The sequence below is a fragment of the Echinops telfairi genome, unplaced genomic scaffold (genome assembly GCF_000313985.2).
Source record: "Echinops telfairi isolate 266 unplaced genomic scaffold, ASM31398v2 ScPeMD7_7417;HRSCAF=8455, whole genome shotgun sequence".
Taxonomy (NCBI): Eukaryota; Metazoa; Chordata; class Mammalia; order Afrosoricida; family Tenrecidae; genus Echinops; species Echinops telfairi.
The window spans coordinates 3,536,467-3,544,233 of record NW_022111317.1 but is presented as its reverse complement, the minus strand read 5'-3'; the positions used below and the strand labels follow the sequence as shown (position 1 = coordinate 3,544,233).

The 7,767-nt window shown below is 62.2% G+C and overlaps 2 protein-coding genes across 4 annotated transcripts in view; one reads left to right on the top strand and one right to left on the bottom strand.

Annotated features, from left to right (window-relative positions):
* The first annotated feature begins 46 nt into the window (after positions 1-46).
* RAD9A (RAD9 checkpoint clamp component A) lies at positions 47-5,545 on the top strand. 3 transcript variants are annotated; one of them, XM_004713578.2, is made up of 11 exons: positions 47-149; positions 222-292; positions 983-1,111; positions 1,377-1,491; positions 1,563-1,662; positions 3,136-3,254; positions 3,332-3,441; positions 3,549-3,613; positions 3,705-3,836; positions 4,494-4,692; positions 4,776-5,545. In XM_004713578.2, exons 1-11 carry the CDS (start codon positions 116-118, stop codon positions 4,869-4,871), a joined length of 1,170 nt encoding a protein of 389 aa, XP_004713635.1. In that variant the 5' UTR covers positions 47-115; the 3' UTR covers positions 4,872-5,545. The 3 variants fall into 3 exon arrangements, with proteins under 3 accessions (XP_004713635.1, XP_045153268.1, XP_045153269.1); XM_045297333.1 differs by lacking the exon at positions 4,776-5,545 and having other exon boundaries at positions 4,371-4,587; XM_045297334.1 differs by lacking the exons at positions 47-149; positions 222-292 and adding an exon at positions 353-428.
* PPP1CA (protein phosphatase 1 catalytic subunit alpha) overlaps positions 5,322-7,767 on the bottom strand; it is a 4,187-nt gene continuing 1,741 nt past the window's right edge. Inside the window, exons 2-7 of the mRNA XM_045297151.1 lie at positions 7,455-7,668; positions 7,118-7,348; positions 6,510-6,614; positions 6,052-6,275; positions 5,843-5,977; positions 5,322-5,759 (exon numbers count right to left, since the gene is read on the bottom strand). Coding sequence (XP_045153086.1) covers positions 5,649-5,759; positions 5,843-5,977; positions 6,052-6,275; positions 6,510-6,614; positions 7,118-7,348; positions 7,455-7,668 — 1,020 coding nt within the window. The 3' untranslated portion in view covers positions 5,322-5,648. The remainder of the gene's footprint in view (positions 5,760-5,842; positions 5,978-6,051; positions 6,276-6,509; positions 6,615-7,117; positions 7,349-7,454; positions 7,669-7,767) is intronic.

Here is a 7,767-nt window from a genome sequence, read left to right as displayed (position 1 = left end):
GGCGGGAAGGGTGCCCAGGTTTCCGTGGAGGCCGGGGCCGGCCAGCGAGCCCTGCGGGGAGGGCCGGTCTCGCGGCCCGGCCTGCAGGTCCAGGCCGGTGCGGTGGTGGGGCAGCATGAAGTGTCTGGTGACGGGTGGCAACGTGAAGGGTGAGTCCGGGCGACGGGACGTGTGCGACGGGCCGGGCGGCAGCCTAACCCTTCTCCCGTCTCCTCCTGCAGTACTGGGCAAGGCGGTCCACTCCCTCTCCCGCATCGGGGACGAGCTCTACCTGGAGCCCTTGGAGGATGGGGTGAGGAGCTGCGTCTAGCCGCTGTGCCCCGGCCTTGTCGCTGGCAGTTCAGCCCACTTCAGGGCGCCCGCGGCGCATTGGGGGGTGACTGCGCCCTGGTGGTGTCCTGGGCTGTGCTTGGGCTGCTAACCACAAGGTCAGCAGTTTGAAACCACCAGCCAGTAACGAGTGACAGTGGTGGAAATCCCCAGGGGCAGTTCTACCTTACTCTGTAGGATCCCTATGAATTGGGAGTTTGGTTTTGAGCCTTAGAGATAGGCTGCGTCTGGAGGGAGTGGGGGACTGGGGTACAGGCAGGGTCAGGGAAGACCTCCCAGGAAAGGACCACCATGTGAGGTGGAAGCCAGGGGATTTTGTGGTGCTGGTGGAGGTGGGCGAGTCCTGTGTGGCTCAGCAGTCCGTGCTGATGAATTACTAAGGTTGGCAGATTAGACCTATCCTGGGGCACAGAGCAAGAAAGGCCTGGCAGTCAGCTCTGGAACAATTACAGCCATGGAAACCACGTGTGTGCCACAGTTACTTCTACGCTGCGCAGGGTGGCCTGGATTCGGCCTGGGCCCCACAGCAGTAGGTGTGCTGTGTGGGGAGGACATCAGGGCAGCTGCATGAGCAGAAGCAGCCCAGGGCACCGGCCTGGGGCTGGCCCTGACTGGGCTCTGCTGTCCCCTCCCCCTGCTTCACCTGGCCCAGCTGTCCCTCCGGACCGTGAACTCCTCCCGCTCGGCCTACGCCTGCTTCCTCTTCGCCCCACTCTTCTTCCAGCAGTACCAGGTGGCCACCCCTGACCAGGACCCAGCCCGCTGCAAGGTCCTGATGAAGGTAAGACCTCTCTCGGCAGGAACATCCACTTGCAGGGCCTCTGCTCTGGGCATCGGGCGCCAGCGGATGGGAAGGGAGCCAGGGGTCCAGTGAAGACCTCCCCCAAGGGTAGTGGCTGACTGCCAAGGAAGTAAGGCTCCAGCCCTCCAGCCAGGAGAACAGCATGCCCCAAGGCGTGGCCATGAAAGTCCCTGTCCGGGTTGGTGGGCTAGGCTTCAGGAGCTTGGGGCGGCAGGTGCAGCCCCTGCTTGTGTGTCCTGCCCAGTCATTCCTGTCGGTCTTCCGTTCGCTGGCGATGCTGGAGAAGACCGTGGAAAAGTGCTGCATCTCTCTGAACGGCCGGAGTAGCCGCCTGGTGGTCCAGCTGCACTGCAAGTATGGTGAGTGGGCAGCGCTGCCCTGGGGGGCCAGGCCAGGGAAGTGGCCTCTGAGACCCTCTCTGCCCACACAGGGGTGAGGAAGATCCATAACCTGTCCTTCCAGGACTGCGAGTCCCTGCAAGCCGTCTTTGACCCAGCTTCATGCTCCCATGTACTCCGCGCCCCGGCCAGGTGAGCAGCCCACCTCAGCGTGGCCCTCTGCCTCCTGCAGGTGTGGTTTCGGTTGCACTAGAAGGGCAGTCGCATGTCTGAGCAGAGGGTGCCCAGAGGCCCTCCACTTTCCCACTGTCTCTATAGCCCTAGAGTCACCCCTACCACCCTAGAGACTGACGGAGCTCTGGGCTCTCCTCGGGCTTCATCTCATCTCCCTTCTCAGGAGCACTCACTCTGACCAGAGCAGCCTGGAGGCCACCCGCCTCCCTTGGTGGCTCAGGGGTTTGGGCCTGGTCATCATTGGGGGGGGGGGGTGTCCACCCCCATTGGAGGGAGGGCTCTCACAGACACCTGCCCTGACACTGGCCTCCTGGCATCCCCAGCACCACCAGGCGGCTAGGTGAGAGATTGTAGACCCAAGAGGGTGGCATGTTCTGGGCCATCCCGCACCAGCGGGGCTTCGGGGAGAGGGAGTTGGGCCCACAAGGAAGGCAGGTGGTCCCCTGGTGAGGACCAGCTGAGCAGGGAGTGGCCACAGTCCATTCATTTCTCTTGGTAGTCTGAGGACGTGGTGACATAAAGGTCCAGGAGACAGCTGCCTGCTCAGGACCCCCAGGAGAGAGGGAGGGGCAGGCTTCCCCTTCCGGTTGAAGCTTTGCCAAAGTTGGAAGCTCTCCTCTGAGGAAACCAGTGTCTCTCTTTTTCTCTTGCTGTTTCAAGCCCAGACAGAAGTAGAGTGAAATCAATAGCCCATCCCCTGATACCATCACCACCACCACCACCACCCCCCACCCACCGTGTTTTTGAGGCCAGTGGCAGCTGTTAGTGCCTATGCAAATGTTGGTCAACATGTGTCCCTCAGGAGGAGCCCTGCTGGGGTAGGGAGTTACCTGTGGCCTTGCGACCCAGACCCACAAGGTCAGCAGCGCAGCCGGGAACCACCAGCTGCTCCGCGCCGATTAAGATTCACAGCCTGGGAGTGTGCGGGTGGAGGGGTGGTGGTGTGCAGTTCCACTCTGCCCTAGTGTCACCACGAGTCAGCAATGACTCATCAGCAGGGAGTTTTGTGTGATTTCCCCAAGGCAGGAGTTTTGGGGTCTTTGTGGGGCAGTGGCGCTCAACTTTCCTAATGCTGCAACCCTTTAATAGAGTTCATGTGGTGGTGACCACCCCCAACCATAAAATTACTTTTGTTGCTACTGTTATGAATCAAAGGGGTCGCAACCCACAGGTTGACAACCACTGTTCTGGGGGGCTGTTGGCCGGGATGGCACAGGTGTGATTTCCCCCTTCCCTGGGTGCCACCCCTGCGTGCCAGGGGTGGCCTGCCTCATTCAGCCCACAGAGACCCCAAGCTGTTCATCTGGCACCCTATCCCACCTTCTAGTAGGTCCGACCTGGCCCAGCCCGCCGAGAGGCTGGTGTGGCCACCCAGCCTTGGGTCCTGGGTGGTGGCCAGCCTGGGTGTAACGCTGCCTCCTCCTCACTCAGGGTCCTGGGGGAGGCTGTCCTGCCCTTCCCCCCTGCTCTGGCTGAAGTGACACTGGGTGTTGTCCGGGGCCCCAGGGTGATCCTTCGCAGCTACCTGGAGGAGGAGGAGGCAGTGACAGGTGAGGTAGCCGGCCTGGGGTGGGCGCAGTCCTGGGTTGGGGGTGGGGCCCAGCATCACCCTCTCCCGCCCTCACAGCCGGTGTCCTCAGACCCATGGTGACCGAGATGAGCCTCCGAGAGGAGGACTTCCAGGAGCTGCAGGCCCAGGAAGGGGTGGCCATCACTTTCTGCCTCAAGGAATTCCGGGTAGGGGGGGGGTACCCCTGATCCACCCTGGCCTGGGTCTCCCTGCCTTGGCCCAACTCTCTAGCCCAACCCCCCATCCCACCCCTATCCCTTTTGCTTCCTTCCAGGGGCTTCTAAGTTTCGCAGAGTCCACAAATCTGTCTCTCAGCATTCACTTTGATGTGCCAGGCAGGTAAGTCCCACCTGGGGACCAGATGGGAGTGCTCCGGGGGCCCCAGAGACCTGCAGACTCTGAGCATCCTCACTCGGTATCACCTGCCCAGGCCGGCCATCTTCACCGTTGAAGACTCGCTGCTGGACGGCCACTTTGTCCTGGCCACGCTCTCAGAGCCGGACTCACAGCCACAGGGCTTGGGCACCCCGCAGCTACCAGCACCTCCGCTTCAGGCTCCCAGGTGAGGGGCCACCTCCCTCTGCCCTGGCTGTGCACCCAGCCTAGCCCTGCCCCTCCCCATACTTCCTGGCAGGCCCCACAGCCTGGGCTCCCAGCTCTGCAGGTTCACATGGTCAGCTGTGCTCAGAGACCCCTCCCACCCAGGGAAGGCCCCTCGCACCCCACAGGCCAGCCAGGCTGCTTCCTTTGCTGCTGGAGGGAGGCCTTCCTCTGCACCCCACCCAGGCTGAGGAAGGAGCTGGCTGCAGGAGGCAGGTGGGCTGGGAGGCTGAGCCCAGTGCAGCTTAGGCTGAGGAAGTCTGGGCTGGCCCCTGGCCCGGCATGTCCCTGGGCCCCAGTGAGTTCCAGCTCTGCCCCCTGGGAAAGGGGCGGGTTTGAGGCCCCCGGTGGCCCAGCTGGCAGGGCTTGCTGTTCCCCTCCCCCAGCAGGCCCCACTGGCCCTGAGGCAGGCCTCTACCTGAACCCTGATCACACAGACTCCTCTCCCTCCCTCCAGGAAGCCGCCACTTAACCCTGGCTTCCTTTCCCTTCCCAGCAAATCAGGAAGCCATAAAACCAGCTCACCAGAGCCCAGGGGCGGGCTGCAGCCCCCTGGAGCCTGGAAGGGGGGGGCCCTGCCTCTAGCCTCCATTCTCTCTCTCTGCTTCTGGTGACGCAGCACACCCCACCTGGACGACTTCACTAGCGATGACATCGACTCCTTCATGATTGCCATGGAAACCACTGTGGGCAGCGATGCCTCAAGGGCACAGCTGCCCCCCTCCCTCTCCCCAGGCCCCCAGCCACCCTGTAGCCCAGATTCAAACTCAGAGGAGGCCGAGCCCAGCACAGTGCCTGGGACCCCCCCACCAAAGAAGGTAGGGAGGTGCTGGAAGGAGTGGGTGGCAGATGGGAGGAGGGGCCACCTCCAGAACTCATGGAGTGTTCTTTGTTCTTCCAGTTCCGTTCCCTCTTCTTTGGCTCCATCTTGGCCCCCGCCTACTCCCCACAGGGCCCCAGCCCTGTGCTGGCTGAAGACAGCGAGGGTGAGGGCTGAGATGGCCCCAAGAGGCCTTAGGAACCTGGACGAGGTCAAAGGCAGCCTCCCCCACCCACTGCTGGGCCTTGTCCAGTTGTTGGGGTCGCTTGGAGCTTATCTTCTCTGACCCCAGCCAATCATGTCTGCTCCAGGCCCAGTGCTGACTGTCATGAAAGCCCATGCCTTCAGTCACCAGGGGCCTCCGGCCTCAGGCCACCAGTCTGGCCTGGGCTGAGTCCCAGTGGGACTGTGGCATGAGAGCTCCATCTCTTATCGTGACTGTGCCCCCTGGCACGCCCCCGCCCCCTACACACACACACTCTTTTTCTGCTTTCCTAACACCAGGGCCCTGTCTTGGCATTCGAACTGCCTATGTGGTCTGTGTGTGTGGCCAGGGCCCAGTGCCCGGCAAGGCTTCCCTCCCAGTGGCAGATGGCCTGCCAGGACAAGGGAGACAGAGGCCAAGGCAAGAATCCAGCTTTGATCTTTATTCAAGAGACCAGACGGCTCGCTCGCCCCAGGATCCGGCTGCCAGTCCCGAGGGCCCAGTCTGTGGGGCCTACGGCTTGGCGTGCCTCCTTTTACCCTGAGCTGCAGCCTCAGCCCCAAGCCCCGGCTGGAGCCCAGCAGGCGCAGGGAACCCTGGGGATTGGGCACTGCTATTGATTCATTAAAAAACAAAACAAAAAACAGATCGAGGCTCCACGTTCCTGGGGCAGGTAAGCCCAAGAGGCTGGCCTTCCCCATGTGGCAGGGTGTTTCCATACAATCCAGCGTCTGGGTCAAGTGCAGGGACTACTTTTTGGCTTTGGCAGAATTGCGGGGTGGGGTGATAGGCCGGCCACCAGGGTTTAGGCCACTGAACTGCCCATATTTCCCCTTGTTCTTGTCGGCGGGCTTGAGGATCTACGGGAGACGGGACCAGTCAGGACGCCCATGGCAGGCCCACTCCAGCACCCCCTGGAAGAGCAAGCAGCCCCCTCCCTCACCTGGAAGGAACACATGAGCGTCTCGTCCACACTCATCATGGCTCCGGCATTATCAAACTCGCCGCAGTAGTTGGGAGCTGAAAAGAGTGTCACCAGCTGCCGCTTGGCAAAGAACTCGTAGCCATCTTCTACCACCTAGACAGAGGCAAGAGCAGTGAGCGCAGGGCCCGCCCGTGCCACATGCTGCCTGCCCGCACCCGCACGCCCACCTGGTGCGCCCGGCAGATGAGGTCCAGATCATGCTTGTGTAGGAACTTGGCCACCACCTCGGCCCCGAAGGTGAACGAGACTCCACGGTCGTTCTCTCCCCAGCCCTGCACGTCCTTGTCAGGGTCCGACCACAGCAGGTCGCACAGCAGGCCCTGGTCAGGCACGTCTGTGGGCCGCATGATGCGCCGGATCTGCTCCATGGACTGCAGGTCCGGGGACAGGCCTGCGGGGTGCAGGCAGGTCAGCACCACTAGGGAGGAGCACCCCCTTTAGCCTCCCAGCCCTGGTTGCTGTGTGCTGGTGAGGCTGGGGAGGGGAGGGTATCCCAGTCCTCTGGAGATGGGAGAGAGGCAAACACCACCACACTGAGATGCGACCCAAGAGTGGGGCACTGAGGACTTCCTGGAAGAAGTGGCATCTCACAACCGGGCCCAACGCCCAGGCAGCCAGGCCTCACCTCCATGGCAGCAGAAGATCTTCTCGTCCACAATGGCTGCGATGGGCAGGCAGTTGAAGCAATCAGTGAAAGTTTTCCAGAGTTTGATGTTGTAGCGCCTCTTGCCTGCGTGGAAGAAAGGCCCAGCGTTCAGGAGGCTATCTGCCATGCCCACCCCCCACCCCGGGTCTCTGCCCCCCACCTCAAATGGCATGGTGTGGGGCACCTAAAAGGTGCGTCCCTGCCCACAGCCTCCCGGGATGTAGTTCTAAAGCAACAGTTTCCATAAGAACCCTGGAGTTCCATCCGGGACCTCAGGGTTGGAGCATCCTCCCCACTCCACACCCCCTTCATGCAGCACCAAAGGCAAGACCCATTCTAAGTCAGCCCAGCTCCTGGCCAACAGAGGTCCACCCAGACAGGCTTCCACACCCTCACTTATCGTCATGAGCCAAGCAGAGCTCCCAGGAAAAGCCCTGGAACTGGTTCCACGGGGCAACCCTTCACCAAGCCCCTCCAGAATCCCCTCCAGACCTGCCCTACCCAAGGCCCTGCCTGCCCAGGGGTGCAGTCTAGCGGGAGTGAGGGCCCCACGCAACAGAGGGGAAGGGGCACGAGGGCCCACTGACACTCGTCATAGAAGCCATAGATGCGGTTGATGCTGGCACACTCGTGGTTCCCCCGCAGCAGGAAGAAGTTCTCTGGGTACTTGATCTTGTAAGCCAGCAGCAGGCAGATGGTCTCCAGCGACTGCTTGCCGCGGTCCACATAGTCACCCAGGAAGAGGTAGTTGCTCTCTGGGGGGAAGCCGCCGTACTCAAACAGCCGCAGAAGGTCGTAGTATTGGCCGTGGATGTCACCTGTGACCCAGGGAATTGGGTCAATGCCAGGTACGGGGCCCGGGATGGGCCCAAGGAGGAGGGACCCAGGAGCACGTGTGAGCAGTGCCACTGCAGGGGGGCTCACCGCATATCTTCAGAGGAGCTTCCAGCTCCAGAAGGATGGGTTGGCTCAGGAAGATCTCCCGAGACTTGAGGCACAGACCTCGGATCTCGTTCTCCGTCAGTTGGACATTCTTTCCGGGCCGAGAGCCTTGCACTGGGGAACAACAGGGGGGCTCAGGACCCTGTCCCTTCAGGCAGGAGAGTGGGCGACAACGACAGCCCCAGGGGACCCCCTCCTAGTCCAGGAGCAGTTGTTGCCGAGTCTCCCGGGCACCTCCGTCCTGTGCCCCTCAAGGCAGTCCCTCAGTGCCCACAGGCCCTCCAACGGGGGCTGA